Below are 22349 nucleotides of genomic sequence, written 5' to 3' on the forward strand. Positions count from 1 at the left end.
CAGGTATCATTTTTACAAAAACATTTAACAAAAGGGAGGTTTGGTTATTACAGTATTTATAGGGAGAGTTCTGGATTTTAGTAAGTAACCCAGAGGTTGCTAAGTATCATTACTCCCTTTAACTTGCATTCAAGAAATGAGTACTGCTTTGTTTGCCTTTAGGTTTGTTTTATGTTGCTTTATATAACATCCCTGTCAAGACAGTGTAGTGTCGTGGCATATAAAAACTTTAAGTTTGCCTTGATACGAATTCTGGCTTTGTCATTTAGTAACTGTGTGACCTCAGTCAAATTATGTGACTTCTTCTCCTCATCTAAAAGTGGGTGTTATATTTAATTCAGAAGATTGTGTATGTACTTAAATTACGTAGGCCACTGCTCAGAACCAAGGTCTGTTCAAAAGAGAAGGCTATTACTATTTTAAAAGTACAGGTTGTATTTGTATATAAGTATGTCTTTTTTAAGTGATGTCCTTTTTAAAGTCATCAGTCATCATAAACACTTATGTTTGAGTGTCTGTAAATTACTTAAAATGCTCTACAATGGAATTTCCTCAGGTTTGAACTTCTTGTCCTGGAAGCTGTGCATCACCATAATGAGGCTTGTAATTCTTGATAACTATGACTTGGCTAGTGAGTGGGCAGCCAAATACATCTGTAATCGCATCATTCAGTTCAGACCTGGACAGGACAGATACTTTACATTGGGTTTACCAACAGGTAATACACCTCCCCCCCCCCCATTTTAGGTACATAAAATCATGGGATGGAAGGGTTTCTTTTAGTAAAATATGTTTCCCCTTTATTTCTTGCCATATCACTGATTGAACATATTAGTATATAGAGCCAGAAATGTGTATATAACTATCTGGTATCTGTGTTTCATTACTGTTTTCTTGTATTAAAATTATGTATCACTTACCACTCCAAAATGCAAAAGGAAATTTCTTGTATTAAAATTATACATCACTTTCCACTCCAAAATGCAAAAGGAAATATCCTAACTTAAGTGATGGTCATAATATTTTTGTACCTTTATCTAGTCATCTTTTGTTTGTTTTTAAGGATGTTACTTTCACTATTCATATACTTAATTAGTAGATTAGCCTTTCTAATGATTGTTAAGAGGTATCTGAACTATGTACTCGTGTCTCTTCATTTTACTTCCCCCGCCTCATATACTTTTATTATCTTATTAGTCTTTTATAATTTGTGTTAATTTTCTTTTTATTATAGAAGTATTATGACTGAAAAATTGAAGACTGGTATGTCTTCATGACAGAGTAAACCTAAGTATGAATTGCACGTTTTGTTGTATTTAGTTCCCTGTTAAGGTTTTTCTTAAAAATTAACCAAGTAGTGTCATTGATCTCATGGCACTTAATTTTTTTTTTTTTTTCATGGCACTTAATTTGATATTGTTGACTTCCACAGTAAAGAGTATTGCACCTGGAATCAGAGCTACTACTTACTTTCTTGGTGACTGCAAGGCATTTATTCTACCTCCCTAATCTTTGGTTTCCTTTCCTTTAAGAAAGATAAGGATAATAATAGCCGATAATGCTGTTTGAGGCTCAAATAAGGCAGTGTTTGTGCCACTCCCTTGTGTACTGTAAATACTGTATAAATTTAAGGTTCCCATAAGTGTGTCTTATTTAAACAGTATTTTTTTCCTTCTGCTCCTCCCCCCATATGTGCTAACTACATAAACGCTACAATTATACTTTTTTCCACTTGTGTAATTTCCATGAAAGGTATTGTTTAGCTCATGAAGTTGTTTGTTTGTTATCTTGCTATTTGTCTTTTGGTCCAGGGCAGTAGATCTTGGTGAGAATGGTAAAGAGGGACTTTTAAAAACTGTACACACCAGACTGGCACCATCAACACCCACATTTTTTATACATGAGCCCCAATGGTTGGACATGGCCTCTGTATCAGTTTGCATACTGTAAACCCAGGCTGCAACCAGGCTAGCTGCTTTGATCACTCTGTCTTAATTATGATGTAGAAATAAACAGTAATTCTAGCTTGGGGGCAGAAAGTCTTCAAAGTGATGAATGCAAGCAGTCTTAAACATACTTTTGTGTGTTTAGATCTACAAGTTTTGCTTACTTTAGGATAGTTTAACTGCTAATAATGCACCTGCCAATGACTTATCTTGGAAAACCTTTGTTGACATTTTCCACTTTCCTCCTTCATTGACCATTGACAGTGTTAATCACGCTCTCTCCTCCTTGCTTTTGAAGTTTGAGGATATATTTATGTAATTGTATGTAGCATGCTGTATTGTAATTATCCCTCCACCAAGCACAGTTTCTGGAGAATATCTTTTCAGTGCTTACTGATGTGATCTTAACAAGCTTCACATGTAAGGGCCTGCATGCTTCCTGCCTCCCAAACTTATTCCCTGATTCTCTTGCTCTGAATCATGATAGGAAAATTAGACTACTTGTAGTTCAAAGAATAGACCTGACCTTGCTGGCTTTACTTTCATCATCTTGCTAGTGTGTTACATAATGAAAACTATATGAGCCATGGAACCAGACAGAATCTCTTGAATCTCTGGCTTCATTACCATATGATATTTGGCAAATTCCTTAATCTTTTTGACTCAGTTTTCCATTCTCAAAATGGGAAAGATAATGCCAATTTCCCAAGGTTTACATGAGCTGATGTATAAAAATATCAGTATATAGCATCTAACACATGGTAAACATACAAATGTCATTTCTCGGCCTCCTCCCCCATCTTTTTTTGTTCTCAACTACAACCTAACCCTAATTTTAACTATTGGAATTCTACCCCTTCTTCAAGACTTAGTTGAAATGTCATCTTCTTGGATATCCTTCCTTCAACAAACAAGACTATAATCTTTTCTTCTTTGATTTACAACAGTTCTCCAGACTTCTTATAGGTTATTTATAATATTTTTGTTATGATTATTTGCCTGTTCCTATCTTGTGAGGTTTTTTAGGATAGAAACAGTTTTAATTTTCTTTCATCTGAATCATAGTAAGCACTTGGTAGTAGTTATGTTAGTAAATAAGTTTTGCAAAGCAAATATTAAAATGAAGTTTCTTTAACCAGTGCACCATGTACCATATCTTTCATTATTTTTTTTTTCTTCAGCCACTGGATTAAAAAGTAGGAAATGAATGTGGTTTTTTTTGTCTTCACCATTGTGACTCCTCACCTTCTTTATTCATATATTCTTAAATCGAGGGAGTCCTATAATTAAACTCTTAACATTGAAACAAACACAGATTTGTTTATGCTTCTCAAAAGAAGGAAAAGCACACTTATCCATCTTTAAGATAGGTCTTATGTTAGTGGGTTATAGTTCTTTGAGATGGAATTGTAAAATTTATAAATTATTATAATTTAAAACAGTATGTTTGCTTTAGCTTTAAAAAAATCTTTAGTCTGCTGTTCTCTGAACCTGTATTTATTATTTATAGCCACTTGTATTATTCTTTCATCTCAAATGAAAGGCAATCTTTTTACTACTATAGAATTTCCTTTTTTGTTTGTTTTTTTGTTTTGTTTTCTTTCGCCAAAGACTGTTTAGTTCTGTCATACTTCTGTCTGCCACTTGAGTAGAAATTTTGTGTGCAGATGTTTTGTTTTGTGATGGTGGATATATTAGGAATTAATCAATACTCCAGCCAGGATACGGAGGGCCAGATCTCTTGTTAAGAATGCATTCAATCGGGACGCCTGGGTGGCTCAGTCGTTAAGCGTCTGCCTTTGGCTCAGGTCATGATCCCGGGGTCCTGGGATCGAGCCCCACATCGGGCTCCCTGCTTGGCGGGAAGCCTGCTTCTCCCTCTCCCTCTGCCCCTGCTTGTGTTCCCTCTCTCGCTGTCTCTGTCAAATAAATAAAATCTTAAAAAAAAAAAAAAGAATGCAGTCAATCTCTAACCTTCCAGTTTGTAGTTAAAATGAAAAAATACAGCAAATTTAAAAATGGAGGCCATCTACAAGTGGCTAAATTTATTTATCTTTGTTGTGCCATGTCAAGAAGCACTATAAACTGATTTTAGTTTTATAAAACATGTAAAAGAATCACATTTATAAAACAATAAAATCAGATAAAATATCCAAAGCCAAGATCCCATCTCCCAGAGGTCATTTTACTTTATACATTTTAGCTGATATATGCTGAAAATAACACAAAATAAGAAACAGAACCTCCAGTTAAAATCATAAAGGCTAATGTTCCTCAAACAGTCCTTGCCAATTTCTGAGTCTATTTTGAAAGTAGAGGCAGTATTTAAATTTAGCTCTGGTTTCCCTTTTGATTTCATTAAATGGTCAACTTGACCTTTTTATATTTCATTTATATGATATAAATCCTTCTCTATAAAAGCTTTTACTCAAAAGGTGAGGTGTTTATTTTTCTTTTAATTCAAATGTGCTTTCTAGAAGTTTCTAATCTTGTAATATACAACATTAATTCCAAATACTGAACAACTCTAGAATAATTTTCCAAACTATAATTTCTATTGACAGATTTCTAGTTTTAGTCAGCAAATTCTAATTTACTAAGATTTCAAGGTACCTTGCAAATGTATGTATAATTCAAAATACATTTGTTAATTGAATATGTATTTAAATTAATCATTGTTTCCCTAGTAAATTAGAAGTAGAGAATATCATTAAGAGAATAAAGTAAATATAAACTTTTTTAAAAAAATAAGTTTTTCATGTTATGTTAGAAAATGGACTCTCTGTCTGTTTTAGGAAGTACACCTTTAGGATGTTATAAAAAACTAATAGAATATCATAAGAATGGAGACCTTTCTTTTAAATATGTGAAGACCTTTAACATGGATGAATATGTAGGTAAGTATATCGTTTGAATATATTATTTGGATATGTTATATTTTAAATAAAATGAATATATTTTAAGAATGAATACATTATTTGAATTTATGTTTTGAATGTAATATAATTAGAAGATAATGTACTGCCTTGTGGTGAGGTTGGGAGTTTATATTTAAAAAATCTATATTTTTGTGATGCCAGCACGATATCGTGGAGGAATATGGGACTAGAAATCAGAAGATCTGTATTCATTCTTGGGCTCTGCCACTTACCAATCATGCAACTTTGGGCCAGTACGTCACACATTTGGTTTTTTTTTTTTTTTGTCCCCTTAAGGCAAAGTTAAAACCAGTGTTGTTGTGGGGATAGAGCACCACATACGTAAAAGTAATTAGTAAAATAAAGATTTTTCAAATATAAGTATATTTATATTTGTGGCTATGAAGCTTTTATGCCATATTGATTGTTAACTTGCTTAATAGGAAAGATCTGTGATGCGAATAAACTCTTGTTTTAAACTTTGAACATAGGAATACATTTTTAATGTTAGCCTAAGTGATAGCCAAAGAATTGTTGTGATTCAGTATACTTTGCATGCATATAGGAAAAATAGATGAGAAACATGGACCAACATTTCAGATGTATGGCTAATTATTGTTGAAATTAATACGTAAATCAGTTCCATTGGTAGAAGTTTTGTGCCTGAGAAGTGGAGTACAGTGATTAAATGCATGTGAACTAGATTTCTGTGTTTGAATTCCAGTCTTTCTATGAGCTGTGTGACTTTGGGAAAGTTACTTAATGTTTCTGTACTTGTGTTGTTTATAAGATAAGAATGATAAAAGTAATTCCATAGATGTTATATAAATCATTTGAATTAATACATACATGTAAGGTGATTAACGCCTGGCATATAATGACCATGTATTCCACATAAAAATGCCTTTAAATTGGATTTAATTTGGATATCCATTGGATATGGAATAGAAAGGTTATATATTTTAAATAGCATTTATGGCTTAATCAGAAAAGTAAACTTTGGATTTATTCCTGGAAATACTTATATTTTTATTTATTAACTTTTTATTTAGGACTTCCCAGAAATCATCCTGAAAGCTACCATTCTTATATGTGGAATAACTTTTTTAAGCATATTGATATAGATCCTAAGAATGCTCATATCCTCGATGGGAATGCTGCAGATTTACAAGCAGAATGTGATGCTTTTGAAAAGAAAATAAAAGAAGCTGGAGGAATTGACCTTTTTGTTGGAGGTACGTAAAACATTTTCTCATTAATCTTACCTTTGTGTAATGTAGGGAACATCTGTAACTGTAATACCATTTATTCAGCTACTGATTTTTATTTTACCTTATTTTCATCAAAAAATATTAAGGTCGCAAGTTAGAATTGCTTAAATTATGTCTTGAGAAATAAGTTCCAATACCTGCTAAACTCTTTTATATTATCTCTTTAGAATTAACAGTTTACCACATCTTTCAAAATGAGTGCTGTTTCTTTTCCTGAATGATAATTATCTTTTATGATTTCTTTAAAATCCCAACCCAGCTTTCTTACCAAATTACAGGGTTAAATCCCTAAAAGTTTGCATGTGGAACAGTGGATTTTCGCATTTCTGTACTGATCACTTAAATTACTTCATCTCATTAAAAAAATCAGTTAAGACTGATGTGAGACTTTATCATCACCCTTTAGTTAATGTGAACTAAGCTGTATAACTGTCTTTATAAACTCCACATGAATAAATGTTTAATTGGCTAAATTCCACTTGAAATTTATATATATCTACATGCATGCGTGCGTTTATAATGTACCACTGAAAATAGGAAATTTCTTTGTAATGACAGTATGGTTTTCTGTCGTCATTATGAAGCCTGAGACAGCTAATTAATTACCATAAGAATAGTATAACAGCAATGAAACTGAAACCAAAATGCTTTTTGCCAAAGTTTTTAGTATTCAACTAAATGAACTAAAGCTCTAAATTAAGTTCTCCAGATATATCTTATATTTATTAAAAGACTGCTTAAAACTACATGAATTAGATCTTCAGTAGAGCTGTATTGAGGCTGACTGATGGTTGAGGTGGCCAGATATAGTTGTGGTGGTTGGTTGCCCTTGGGGAAAATTGGGTATTACAGTCAGACATGAATTCGCATTCTGTTTGGGTCACTTATTATCTGTATGACCTTGGGAAGTTTATTGAAGTTCAGTATAATTGAGTTATTTGTAAAACAGGAATTATTATTAACCATTCCAAAACTTGTGAGAATTCACCATGTTATAACGTGTAAAATGCTTGCATAGTGGTTGGTATGTAATTGGTACTCCATTAAGTGTTATTCAGTCTTCTCTTTCTGAACTATAGATGATGAAATAATTGTTCCTTAGTTCATTGAATTTCCTGCTTTTTTACTGAATTACTTCTAAGGGTATCCAGTGAGATTGAGATTTTCTCTTTGAGGAAATTTTTTTCTGTACCTAACAGAGCCAATATCATTTATTTTGTAAATGGGATGGTTTTATCTGAGCAAGAATCTAAGCTAGACTGTTTCACTTTTCAAAATAGAAAGTTATCTATGTTTTAAATAAAATTCCAGTATTCCTGGAAAATATATGTATTCCAGTTTTGTCCATATGGCTCAATTCTGAAATAATTACTATTTGTACTTGCCAATATCAAGGGTAATTTGGGAACGTTTAAGGAATGCACTACCCATGCATTCTTTAGGTTTTCTAAACTCCATACAAAAATCAAGTAGAATTACTATAATGTATACCTAATTACTGTAATGTAATTATACCTAATGTATCTGTATTTTAGTTATATCAAGAAATATTTCACTCATTTACCATTACACAAAAAGGCATGGTAGTTAATAGAGGTTCATTATTAAAAATGGCTTAATGAAAAATACCTTTTACTTCATTTAAATATCTTTTTTTTCCTTTTAATTTATTTGCCTTACCTAAGGATCCATGTGACAAATCCCTTGGGGATTCTATGCCAGAAAATAGAATTTACTTGGGTGGGGTGACCTAAGAACTCTTAAACTCCATTTTCTCCCTTTGTCTGCTTTCCAGGAAGTATTTACAGCTTAATGTAGTGTTTAAGCCTGAATATCCCTTATCAAAGATTTCTCTTAGAACTTTCTTCTTTTCCTATAGCTTTAAGTCACTTCTCATTTCTTTTTGGCTTATAAGCCAAAAAGGTTTTTTGGTGTATTTCCTCACTATAGGTCACCTTAGTTTTCCCTTTGAAACAGATGGATTGTAAATTATAATTATGTGTATGTATCACTGACTCTTATACTAGAAAGAACTTTACTTTGTTTTCTAACCAATTTTTGTCTTAAGCTTCCTGTAGACATTTTTTCCTGACCAATCAATCAATCAATAAATAAGATTTCCTTGCCTCTTCCATTAACATCTTCACTGTAGTCATGTCATGATCAGGGTCTGCCATTTTATATTTACCATCCAAAAGACATAATTACTCTGTGTATAGGGGAAGAAGGGTTAGCTTATTGCATTTTCTTTGAACTTTTTCCTCTTTGGGGTACCCTATTATTGGATGTATACTCATGCAAGAATCTCATTTGATTCTTTGCCTTTGTTGATCTAGATTTGTTATTGGATTTTCAAGATGAGGCTTGGTATTTGGGTCTTATCACTTACCCTTCTTTTGTTCCAGGGTTTGTTGGTTAATAAAAACACTTAAGAACTGAGCCAAATGGGATAAAAATATCAGCCTTATTAAAGGTAAAGTTGGATTAGAGATTTCAGGTTGGGCTTGAGGCCAAAATGGGGTTTCCTATTCTTCTCCTCTAAACTGGAAATAGTAGAATGAGAAGAGCTCAAGACTGTGAATCCATCGTGTCTTACTCCTGGGAAATAGAACAGGAATTCCCTTTCCTCAGTAGAAAAGAAAAAGGAAATATATACTGCCAGAAGTTCTCATTCTCCCTGTGATGACAGAATTGCTAGAAGAAAGAGTAGAGTGCAATCTACTTGCAATTTTCATTTTACAAAAAGATTGCAATCATGCAATCCCTCACCCACCCCCAGCAATAAAATACACAAATATGAAATTTTATAGATAAACTCTAAGGATATTATTAACTTTAAAATTATCTTAAGATACTGTTTTTTAAAAAAACAAAAAGACTGTGGGGAAAACCTTAACTCTCTCCTTTGGGTACACGATTAGAATCTTTGGTTTGCAAGTAACTGTAATCTACTTTGGGACCAAAAGTGAATTAACTAGAATGATTCTGGGCTAACGCACAGAATTGTTAGAAGAGTTGAAACAGCCAAGTCTGTGGAAGAACAAGAACCAAGGAGCCTCAAATCTCCAAAGCAGGAACTTATGGATACTCTCCTGCCGTGCTATCATCAGATACCTCAGCTGTAGATGCCCTCCTTCTTTTCTCCACCCCACACAGGTTTCAGAATTTCCTGAAATTCTGACTGTTTCAGCTTGGGACAAGTGTTTATCACTAGACCGCAATCATCCGGACTCAGAGAGATACAGAGTAGATAAAGGTCCCCTCCATTGTGAGGGGAGCAAAGCAAGGTAGAAGGAGAAGAGAAAAACTATACTGAGCATACCAAAGAATAGCAACCATCTTTTCATTTATTCAGCCATCATTTATTGAGGGCCTCCTATGTGTCATGTATTATTCTAAGGGGTAAGGGTATAGTAATTAAGAGAAAGTCCTTACTCCAATGAAATTTACATTCTACCCCACAGAACCGTAGGAACACAGGGAAGGCCTGTAATCCAGATTCTGATGTTTTAGAGATGTTTCCTAAAGGTGTAAATATATTAGTTTAGACTTAAAGACTGAATGAGAATGTGCCAGACATATTTATGTCAGGAAGCTCAATTTCTAATAGTTACTTCTGGTCAGTAAGGGAATATATTGACCCTTCTCTGTCTTGAACCACTGCTGATAATTTCAGCCTTACTCTACACTTTTGTATGACCCACAATACCAGTTAGAACACTAATGTTGATCCTTGAGGACTTCCCTGTTTTTTCTGGAACTTTTATTTTCCTGGTCCCAGCCTTTCTTCTCTATACATACATAGAGAAATATAAATATTTGCACAGATACATATTTAAGAGGAGAAACAGTAGTTTTACAAATCTGGAAAGAAATGCATATCTATAATTTAAAACTTATATTTATAGGCAGATACATATACACCAATGGAAAAATCCATACATAATAACCACATGTAGGTCAGGCTTTGTCACCACATTAAAAATTCCTAGAATGTGGTGCTTTGGTAGCTTATATTTGCTCCCTAAGATTTTCATTTCTTCTTTGTTCCATCAAAACCAGGTTATTCTTTGTCATATTTTACTTTGTTGTAATCTGGGAGAAATTGGTTTGAATTATAGGCTAAGAGTCAGTAAAATACACATATCTGTCATTAAAGTAAAATGTAGAGTATAAATATAATAGGCATTTTGACTCAGAACTTGTGGGTTTATTTTTTCATTGAGGTTGTCAGAACTCTGACTAGCTAGTAGGGTACACATATGTAAAACTTGATTTATTCATGCCATAGAAGGATTCTTCATTTTACAAAAAGATTTACTTCCAGTTTCGTTCAAATAAGGAATGTCATATTTTTATCTATACTTTAGAGGCAGTCCTAGAATATTGGAGCTAGCAGTGGGTCTCTTTAAAGCAGTGTTTTCAGGTTGTGGTTGTCACCCATTATTAGGTCATGAAATCAGTATAGTCATTCACATTCTGCATTTTCCTTTTGTATGTTTTGCTAATGAAATAGAATGACTCCTAGCAGGGGTAAGTATTGTTTCATGCAGTTCTTGTTTTTAATTACATTTGTATGTGTGTATATGTGTGCTAGATTGCAGTGTCAGTTACATTCATGCTAGCTCAGTGCTAAGCATATGGAATACACTGAAATACTTGTTGAATCAAATACAGGAACAGGTATTTAATGCAGCATTAGAATATGGCTATTTGCTCTTAAAAACAAGCTGAACTTTGAGAAATCTTATTTATTTTATGCGTCTATGTATGTGTATACTTCTTTTAAAAGGAATTGGTCCAGATGGTCATATCGCTTTCAATGAGCCAGGATCCAGTTTAGTATCAAGGACAAGATTAAAGACTCTAGCAATGGACACCATTTTGGCAAATGCTAAATATTTTGATGGAGATTTATCGAAGGTGCCAACTATGGCTCTAACAGTTGGTGTGGGGACAGTGATGGATGCAAGAGAAGTAAGAATTCAATATTCTTTGCTATCTGTAGATTTTGGAGGAATTATGGCACCAAATAATTTTTGTTACATCCTATTCACTAGGTAAACTGTTACCGAGCTCTCAATGACTTCTGTCTCATTGCCAAGTTTAGAGTCCAACTAAGTCTTTTGGAGCTAAGAATTAGGCACCACCCCTTCTGGAATACTGCTACATTGGCCTGTTCTGCTTCTCAGTTTGAGTTCCTAAAATCATACTGATCAAATGGTCTGTTTTTAAGTGAAATGGTGTGGTGAAAGGTCTGTTGTAACAAAAATGCAATGCTGGTTAAACTGTTTTTGGAGGCTCAGGATAATTTAGTGTAAAGTACTTCTTGACTGTGGGAGGATAGCCAGTTAGTTTCCAGCATAAAAAGAACCCATTTAAGGCTGAATCTGTTCTAAATTTGGTATACTTAAGAAGGCAAGTACTCTGAACAATATATCCTACCTAATTTTTAAATTTTTAATTGGGCTTTCATTTCCTTCCCTGAGAATAACAGAACAAATTATAGTCAGCTCAGGATTCTAAGTGGTTCAATTATATGGAAACTCCATTCCTTCCTGATAACAAGATGGAACAGGTTCAGAGGAAAGCATACAGACAAGTTATGATGAATAAGTAATGTATCTTAATGTAAATATGTCTAGACTTGAACATACAAATAGAACTGTCATTCAAAATGAAGTTTTTCATCTAAAAATCATCAGTATGTGAAGAAAGACCTTCATGAATTGAAATTCCATAGTAATTAAGTTGAAAAAGATTTTAGAGCAATTGTATTTCTAAAATATGAAACTGAAAGTTATGCAAATAGATTTCTTACATTTAACAAGATTTATTTGCTAATTTGTAATGTAACAAGCTAATTCTTAGAATGAACAGAGAGTTATTAAGATACTGATTTTTTTTCTTTTGGTCAGTTTTTCAGGAAAATTTTATGATGCCACTCAGCTCAAAGTACTCACTCTTAGCATGACTACAAAGAAAATTATTATGGCAAAACTATTCTAGGACTTCATTATTTTCCCAGGGGCCCTAGTGCTTTGATTTTTCTATCATTCTTTTGAAACAAGTATCACATCATCATACTTAATGATTTTCTTATCTTTAATTGTAAGGAGCTTAATGTGTACAGATTTTCATTTGCCAGTGATTTTAACTGTGATGTGAGCTGTTCTTCAATTTTAGTTTCATTAAGAACAGATACACTTAATAAAATTTTGAATCAATGTGTGGGGAAGATGCTATTATTAGATGGAAAGTACATATGAATGGTAAACTAAATTTCTAAGTGGTTAGTGTATCAGGAAGCAGCTTCACAGTTTGGCAGCTCTGTTAATGAAGACCTTCTGTACATAACCTTGGAAGTGACACCCTGGAAGTTATTATAGGTTTCCTTAAAATTTGGGAATTGTCAACTAGATAAGGAACCACTCCAGTCACTACTTTATCACTCTTCTTGGCTTGAGGCCTTCACACTGATTACCACTGTGAAATGCTCTACTTTTCCAGACCTTGCTTAGCTAAAATGGCACCTTTCAGTTTTCAACTTTCAGAATTACCTTTCTTGACCATAATCCTCATAGTCAAAGTTACTTTCTTCTATTTTCTCTTAGACCACTCTGTTCTTTTCCTTTGTAGCACTTCTCACAATTTCTGATTGTTCTTGTATGTTTACTGGTTTAGTATCTTTTTTCTCACTAATTTACAATCTCTGTGAGTTTATAGGTCATGTATATCTAGCACCTTACACTGCCTGTCACATAATAGGTATTTAATAACTGTTGGGAATAGTGTGAATGAATTATGTTCATAATTCATGTTGGACAAAGTTCTATCCACAGCTGTCATTTACTTGAACCACCAAATCTGATTTTTGTTGACTTTAGGCTCTTTGGCAAAATCTAAATTTACCTTCAAAGGATTGAAATTTGTTTTTACTGAGGTATATTTAAAGATAATGTCATATACTTTAAAGATAATTTCAAAAGAGAAATTATTTTCCATGATTGCAACATCTTTATAAATGTTTTTTATAATAATAATACTTTGGATATTTATTCTTAAGGTGACATAGGAAAAACTAATTTAAAAATCTGCTTTTGATTTTGCTACCTTGCTGAAAGTCACCAAAGTCAGTAATGACTTCTTCATTGCTAACAGCCGGCATCTTTTCTGCAGGTCTTATCCTATTGGGTCTCTTTTCATCATCTACTACTGTTGACCATCCCTCCCATCATAAAACTCTGCCATTACTCTTCTTACTTTCTGAGCATTCCTTCTCAGTCTGCTTCCCAAGCTTTTCTTCTTCATCTGCCTTTTGAATATTGTTGTTCCCTAGGGTTTCATTCTGGAACTGCATATTCACTCTGTATGCTTTGGGGCATGACCTTTTTTTTTTTTTTTAATACGTCAATAGCAGTCACTCTTTGAAACGTTCTTTCAGTAGTTTCATCACTATTCCAAAAAGATAAAGTACTCTCAGTACAGTGATAATAATATGTATCTTTATCTTGTACTCCTGAAGCTGCACGTTTTGTATTTCCAACTTCCAGCTGACATCTCCATATTTACACTCCCTATACTTAAGCTGTCCAAAATTTAAATTTATCTTTCCACCAAATTTGCCTTTCTTTTGAATATTCCCTCCTTTGGTGAGTAGCAACACTCACCATGAAAATTAGCTTGATGGGGCGCCTGGGTGGCTCAGTTGTTAAACGTCTGCCTTAGGCTCAGGTCATAATCCCAGGGTCCTGGGATCAAGCCCCGCATTGGGCTCCCTGCTCAGCGGGAAGCCTGCTTCTCCCTCTCCCACTCCCCCTGCTTGTGTTCCCTCTCTTGCTGTGTCTCTCTCTGTCAAATAAATAAATAAAATCTTTAAAAAAAAATTATATGAGGTTGAAACATGTGTCATTGTTTCTTCTCTACATCTAATCAGTCACCAAATCCCAACCATTTCACAAATAACTTAGAGGTAAATAAGGACTATTAAGCCTATATATCAGTTTTTTCAAGGATTATTGCAAACCCCTTCTCAATCATAAAAATGGTAAAGATTTATTCTGACACATACACACTTACTCACATTTGCACATGTTCTTTGAATTATAGGCTTTTAGGAATTTGGGACCAACAGCTTGGATTTTCTGTAATTCATAAGGGTATTCTTAGTCTTGTGTGCTTAAAGGACAGTTCTTACATTTAAGTAGATCCCTAATCCTTCTTTAAATCTAGTTTTAGACAACTTTGATAAAATCTGTGACATAGTCTTTAGGCTTCTTTCTCTTTCAAAGTAGTATCTACTGTATTGATTGCGTTAGAGCAATTTGGTGTATCATTCCTAGTTATGTAAATTCTTTGTTGACCTGCAGTTCTGCTTTTGCAAAACAGCCCTTTTCTTTCTTTTTTCTTCATTTTCCCAGGTCACTTACGCACATCAGTATCTAATGTATTAAGTACCTGCATTATGGTATATTCAATAATACTTCATAAGAAGATACTATTTTACTTTCTTAAACCAGAAGTTACACTTTATGCTTGCCTTTTACCTTGAAGAACAAAAATAAATACCTTGAACTGTGAAGAAATATGTAGCTATTTTATTTTACCTTCAGAAGAGTATTGGTGCTAACATCTTTAAAAAAAAAAATAGAGCTTTTTTAGTCATTTGAAACATGTTTTAAGAATTAATTAACATGTAATGGTCATGACTTTTCAGGTAATGATCCTCATAACAGGTGCACACAAGGCATTTGCTCTCTACAAAGCAATAGAAGAAGGAGTAAATCACATGTGGACTGTTTCTGCTTTCCAGCAGCATCCCCGAACTATTTTTGTGTGTGATGAAGATGCTACTTTAGAATTAAGAGTTAAAACTGTGAAATACTTTAAAGGTGAGCATTGAAATTTCAGAAGCAGACTGTGAGAATGTCCCATTGTAGATGACAATTAAAACTTAATAGACTGTGGAGTCACATCCTGCACTGTGCCTATTGAAACCAGCATTTTGCCAACACAGTAGCCAGTTCTTTTTAAGGAACAGAAAAATCTCACCTCAAATAATAGCTTTCAAAATAGTTTCCTATTTTTTTCTGAAATCCAAAATTTGATAAAAAATATCTTACTTTCATATTGTATATATGAGTAAGTAACCCAAAAGGAAATATATGTATATACACACATATGTATATATATATACTTTCTGATTTTTTTTTCATTGTTTCCCTGCCCCACCTTGCTCACTAAGGTATGGTTTAGAATCTAAGCAGCAGGTAAGTTGGGTCACCCACTATCTCATTTACTCTTCACAATTTCAAATTATTCCCATATATCAGTTATAATGGTTCAGTGTCAGAGCAGTATGGAATAAACTCTGCAAGTAAGTAGGGGTTTGACTGCCCAGACTTCTGCATGTAGCTTGTCCTTTTGACTCTTCCCTGCAGTCTAGTTCAGTAATTCTTAAACCTTCCCGTACCGGGTTGTATGTATGAACCTACATGTGCTTGATGTAATGGGTGATTTAAGAGATTTTCAAGGAAAATTTGACTATACTGTTTAGAAACCATTCCCTGCTTAAGAGTGAATTCCACATATACACACACATAATAAACAAGCTGTATAAATAGGTGCTCTTTATAAAGTATTTATATAGCTGATATGAAAATATATAACTGGTCATCTATATATATATATATACACATACAGAGTATGTAGTATGTGTATTATTGATATTAGATGGATATGTATTTTTAATCTTTGTACTCTAGTTACTAGGTGCTTATTTAACATGTATTAGAAAAAATACACTAAACCGATCAAACTTGTATTCTCTAAATATCATTGTTTTGACAGTTAAAGAAGTTACCGTATTTTATTGCCTGTGAGACACATCTTTTTTCACATCTGTCTTGTCTAAAATTGGGATGTGTTTAAAATTGGTGTCATTATCAGTTACCTAGTAGTATTTTTTCTTAATGATACATAAAATAATGTGTGTCTCAGTCTTCAGCTTCATGAAATAGTATATAAATTTAAATTACAAGTCAATTTAAAAGGAATCTTTAACTCATAGTTCATGTAAATGGTGTGAATGTGGCAAAAATCTTGATGATACACAAATGAAGTTTGATGAATAGTGAACAATCAAAATTTTAATCATGCTTGGGGCGCCTGGGTGGCTCAGTTGGTTAAGTGACTGCCTTCGGCTCAGGTCATGATCCTGGAGTCCCAGGATCAAGTCCCACATCGGGCTCCCTGTTCGGCAGGGAGTCTGCTTCTCCCTCTGACCCTCCTCCCTCTCATGCTCTGTCTTTCATTCTCTCTCTCTCAAATAAATAAATAAAATCTTTAAAAAAAAAAAAAAAGAAATAGTATCCCTTCTCATGGGCGCCTGGGTGGCTCAGTCGGTTAAGTGAGTGCCTTCGGCTCAGGTCATGATCCTGGAGTCCCGGGATCCAGTCCCGCATCGGGCTCCCTGCTCTGCGGGGAGTCTGCTTCTCCCTCTGACCCTCCTCCCTCTCATGCTCTCTGTCTTTCATTCTCTCTCTCTCAAATAAATAAATAAAATCTTTAAAAAAAAAAAAATAGTATCCCTTCTCATGGGCGCCTGGGTGGCTCAGTTGGTTAAGCGACTGCCTTCGGCTCAGGTCACGATCCTGGAGTCCCGGGATCGAGTCCCGCATCGGGCTCCCTGCTCAGCAGGGAGTCTGCTTCTCCCTCTGATCCTCCCCCTCTCATGCTCTCTGTCTCCCATTCTCTCTCTCAGATAAATAAATAAAAAATCTTTAAAAAAAAAATTTTTTTTAATCATGCTTAGTTTTATATTTGCAATTAGCTGTTGTGAGCACTTTCCTATTTCACTATTCTTCAAATGCATTTTTAATGGCTATATAAGTAGATGTATCAAAATTTACTTAAAACTTTCCTTACTGTAAAATGCTTAATTATTTCCAGTCACTTATATTTTTATCAAAAGTTACTTTTTTTTTTTTTTACCAAGCCACAGAAGTATCAAATTAAACTGAAATATTGTCAAGTTTTTAAGTAAGTTGACAGGTAAAAGAGAAAGATCTGTGATGAGTTATGAGTAAGAGTCCTTGTATGGAGTTTTACCCATATATTTCCATGTAGTCTTTCAGATTTCATTACAAATAGATTCCTTGAAAAAATTAATAAAAGGAATCCCCATTATCCACACATTTTAATGCCAGAGATTCATTTAACATTCCCATGTTCTGCTACCAGCAATCCTCAGGTAAACCCTTGTGCTTATCAAATGTTGTCAATTCCATTTTTATCATAAAATGTTTACATTTTAGTGTAGTAAACATTTAATAAGATAATAATAGCCAATACTTATATGACCAGGCACTATTCTAAATGGATTATACTTGATTTACTTAAATTCTCACAATCCAATGAAGTGGGTATTCTTATAATCCCATTTACAGGTGAGTTAACAGGCTTAATAGAGATGTTAAGTCACCCAAAGTCCTACAGCTCATATATGGGCAGAGCTGGGTAAGTGAAACCAGTCTTATCTGGTATCTGGGCTTTTGTCCACTGTTTATACTGCGTCATAGAAGAGAAATAAACTCTGGCTATCTAAATCATATTTCTATTTGTTTGGGTTGCTTTCATACTGTAATAATTGCTTCCAAAAAGGTATGGACATAAAGATAATTTAAAACACAAGGGGGGTAGGTGATTACATGTATTTTGTTCTTTTAATTCATCTGTCCAGATTCTAAGCTGTTCTGAAACATTTTGAAGTATAGACTATTCATGAGAGAATCGCTGCACTGCTCTTTTGAGGATATTGTATTTTCTAATATGGATCTGTATGTATTTCTGGAGAGGTTCAGGGTTATCAGCCTGTCAGAGAGTGCCTCCTGTCAATATGGAGAAAAATGGAATTGAGATATTATTCTGGGCTATATGCAGACCTCATTTTACAGTAAGGTATTTTAATACAGGGTAGAGTAATTGAATATTCATAAACTTATATGTAAGTATAGTTTTATATATTTGCCATATTCTCATTGAGGTATTTTACCAACCACTTTAAGATGTACTGGAGGATATGAATCCTGTAGTTACCTTCTGTAGTTCTTCAGATTCCAGTCACATTACTACCCTATCTCCTGCCATCATTAAAATGTGCATAAAAGGGCTCTAATTATGTAGGCCCAGAAGAAAATCTAGGTTAACTGCATCTAAAACAATAAAAATCATTGCAAATGGAAGTTTCAGTATATACCTTTTGGAAGATAGAAGTAAATTGCAGGAAAAGTTTAATATTTAATGTTTTAGTCTAATTTTTTTGTTTTTGCTGATTTTATATAAAGCCTGTATTTTATGTCCTTGAGAGTATATTTTCAAGACCTCATCATTATGGTGAACATTTTTGCTTCATCCTTTGTAGACCCTATTCCAGTAGCTTGAAACAGAGATTGAATGATTCAGATGGAGTCAGAACCATAAAATTGACATTTAGAATCTATGACATTTAACAACTTCTGGCAACATGTTAGGAAGTCTATACGTTTTAGTACTCAGAATTTATTTTTTTCTGTTAATGATTTAAGTAGCAATGATTTCTTTCTATCAAATTCTTGTATACAAAATTGTCAGTTTTACCTTAAGTCATAATAAATTCTTTATCATCCAAAATGCATTTCTAGTTTGGAAACAGCCTTATGTGTAAAAGTTACAGCCAATGTATAGTTAAACTTTATAGAGTTGAATTTTTAATGTTTATTCTGATGTTTTGGGTTTTCAAGCTCTAATGTATTATTTCCATGATCAAAGCTGTAAGTAAATGATAAATGAATTGTATCAAGTAGAATGATCCTCTTAATTACAGTGGCTTCTCCATAGGAGGTTACATCTTCTAAACTGAGTGGCTAAAATTACCATTGTTTTTGTGTCCCCTCTCCTCCTAGGTTTCTCCAGTTCCCATTTTACTGCTCTTTACATTCTGGTTGTTGAAATGTATTAAAACTTTTCAGTTAAATCCTGTTTTAAATAGGATTGGTTCTATTTAGAGATATTATCTGGTTAATCGTTTTCATTAGCAAATATTTCTTCTGCACTATAAAAATTACCCTTTAATGTGTATTTTTAGTAAATATAAATTATATTTTCTAGTTAGTGTCATCAGCCAAGAAAACAGGCCAAAGTGCCTTCAAGTACACAGCCTCACATGCTGTTAGTGAAAAAAAAAAAAAAAAAGTGTAAGATCTCTTCCTGAAAGTAGTTGACTCAGCATCATAAAAAGTTGGCTTATTAAGTGATTTGAGAAAATAAAATGTAATATATTTTGTTAAAAGCTTCACAAAGGTAGGGACTTAAGTTTTGTTCACTGCATTATTTCAGCATCTGGAAGTGTGCCTGGTACATTGGAGGCATTTGATAAATTGTGGGTAGTTGGGACAGATGGATGGATGGGAGAACACAGGACTATGAAACCACCGCAGTCTAACCACTAAATTATGTAAAATCACCCTATGAAGCCCAAAGGATATTAAATAAAAAGTTAAATAGAAGCTGAAGAAAACTTTTTGAGTTGACAGGATGGAAAGCCCTAGAAAATGGATAGTAGCACTCAGATTGGGAGGAAATAGCTCTTCCATAAGAGCTAACAGGAGCAAAACAAATTCCCGTTAATAGAGAACAGTTCAAGTATATTGATAAAGGGCGAGACTGTATTTTTTTATTTTTTTTTGTAATCTCTACACCTAACATGGGGCTTGAATTTACAAACCCAAAATCAAGTCACATGCTCTTCCAACTGAGCCAGCCAGGAGACCCTGGGCTAGATTATACTTTAAAAGCAAAAGGAAATGTAAAGGTTAAGAGCAAAAAGGAAAACCAGGGTTCAAATGTCATGACTCTTCACCTCTTTTGGGTCATGGACCACTATGAAAATCTGGTGAAGAAACTGTCCTCAGAAGAAAATGCACACATGCACACACACTTGCATACACAAATTTGTATATTAATGCAGGAGATTCAAAGACTCCTTGAACCATCTCTAGCTCTTTTATATCCTAAGATTGAGGCTGTACTTGATTTCTGCCAGGTGAACAGCTTCCAGTTGTCATGTTTGGGAGTCAGAAATGATTCAGTATTGACTGCTCTACTTTTTTGGCATTCTAAGTTTAAATCTTTGGTTATGTTTAAATACGGAGTCTTCAACTTTTTAATGGCACCTTGGATTTTTTTATTAACCTCCTTCAGTATAGTTTGTTATCACCCCTATTGTAAATACACATGTCAAAATAGTGGAAAATAATTTGCCAGATGAATGGATAGGGTAATACTTTGGGGAACTTAAAGCTATCCCAGTTTAATAACAGTTCTGAGTTCCTGGGCTGGAGTCTGGTAGAGAAGTGCAGAGGATCAAACTCAACAGACTTATAGGATGTAATTAAAATGTATTAACCAGGTCATTATTCAAATTTGTTATTTTGCCATATTGAAGCTTTGAAGGCAAGAACTGCTTCTACTCCCAAGGAATTTGTACTCATTCTGTATCTACAGCTTCATAAATAACTGTAAATTACTATTTGCTAGGTAGTTACAACTAAACATCATGAAACATTTCTATTTGCATTTTTCAATAAAACTTAATTATTCTGTATCAGATGGGAACCAGTATACTTATTGTATCTTATAAACTCTTCTATTTTCTAAGGTAAATGAGAGATAATTCAAAATTAAAAATAAAACTAGAATTGTGCTTTTTTTCTTTAAGGTTTAATGCATGTTCACAATAAACTTGTGGATCCACTATACAGTATGAAAGAAGGAAACTGAAGGAGATTGGAGCAAAATTCTGCTTGAATGAACAGAACACTTTTTTAAGTAGTAGATGAATTTTCAGCTATGCAATATAAAATGGGGATTTTTTGAAGACTGTCATTTTTGAAGTCCAATATCTATATGTTAAACATTCCATATTTAGAATGTGTCCATTTTATACTAAGGTTTAGGAGAAGTAGTTGGTTCTCACAAATAGCTGTTTATTATAAAGTACGGAAGCCACACAGCCACTCTGTAAAACATCACAGAAATGAAATCTTTGTTTTAAAATTTCAAGTCATTTTAAATGTGAAGAATCTACACATCAAGTATCATTCATATGAATCTGGTGGCATTCTCAGAGTTATTTTTTAATCACATAAAGACACTCCAAGCCTTTCAGATATCAAACAGTCATTGCAAACCTTTACTTTTGGAATGTAATCTTTGTATTTTCTGTGCATTACACACAAGCTTTTCTGCACGTGGTTGCCTTAGTCATCTTTCTGCAGTAGCATCTGGACATCAAAAGTCCTGCTATATATTGTTGGAACAGAGAATATGAAGAGATGCCAGTGCCTAAAAGTACAGTTTACGTCCTTTTGGAAAGTATGTATAAGTGCATGATTTTTGTGCACCACCTTCTATAGCACTTTTTTACAAATGTGCTCTTATTTTTATTTAATGACTTGGGTTCATGCTTTTAATATAAGTATTTTGGCAATTATGAACTTTATACCTAGCAACATACTTAAATTCTTTTGAAGACAATTTTCTGATTATTGTTAAATTCATAAATGATTAGCTTTATTCCTTAATTATATGTCTAAAAGGATAACATGATGAAGTATATATAAAAGGATACTGTAAACTTAGATTGCCATTAACAACTTGCATCATTAAATTGCAAATAAAAGTATATTGTTTTCTATCTTTAACTCAAATAAAGCTTATAATAAACAAATGTTATCTAAATTTTATTTCCAGAAGTGAAACTGAATACATGCATCTGAGATATTCCAACATTATTAGTAGTATTGATTCTGTATTTACCTTTTGTTGCCATCAGGCACTTAAGAGATTTAAGTTAGAAGACAGTAATTCTACCTATAATTTCTCAGTCACTCAGCGGGGAGTAAAAAATTCTCCCATTTCTTCAGCATGTTTTGCATCTTATAAGCCCATCTCAGAGAAGCATTACTTCCATACCTTAACTAAAATGTGACTGATATGTTTTTGTTTTTTTTTTTTTTAAAGATTTTATTTATTTATTTGAGAGAGAGAGAGACAGTAACAGCAGGAACACAAGCAGCGGGAGTGGGAGAAGGAGAAACAGGCTTCCTGCCAGGCAGGGAGCCTGATGTGGGACTCGATCCCAGGACCCTGGGATCATGACCTGAGCCGAAGGCAGA

The 22349-nt window shown here is 33.6% G+C and overlaps 1 protein-coding gene across 4 annotated transcripts in view; it reads left to right on the forward strand.

The window, feature by feature from the left end:
• GNPDA2 (glucosamine-6-phosphate deaminase 2) overlaps window positions 1–21996 on the forward strand; it is a 24412-nt gene extending 2416 nt beyond the window's left edge. For 2 of the 4 annotated variants that reach the window (XM_021701561.2, XM_021701563.2), the window contains 5 exons: window positions 4742–4843; window positions 5917–6099; window positions 10928–11112; window positions 14852–15026; window positions 20891–21895. In XM_021701561.2, coding sequence (XP_021557236.1) covers window positions 4828–4843; window positions 5917–6099; window positions 10928–11112; window positions 14852–15026; window positions 20891–20952 — 621 coding nt within the window. In that variant the 5' untranslated portion in view covers window positions 4742–4827 and the 3' untranslated portion in view covers window positions 20953–21895. Of the gene's footprint in view, window positions 1–556; window positions 719–4741; window positions 4844–5916; window positions 6100–10927; window positions 11113–14851; window positions 15027–20890 lie in introns of all 4 variants that reach the window. The other 2 variants (XM_021701559.2, XM_021701560.2) reach the window with 2 other exon arrangements.
• The last annotated feature ends 353 nt before the right edge of the window (window positions 21997–22349 follow it).

Source organism: Neomonachus schauinslandi, chromosome 2, assembly GCF_002201575.2.
Source record: "Neomonachus schauinslandi chromosome 2, ASM220157v2, whole genome shotgun sequence".
Lineage (NCBI taxonomy): Eukaryota > Metazoa > Chordata > Mammalia > Carnivora > Phocidae > Neomonachus > Neomonachus schauinslandi.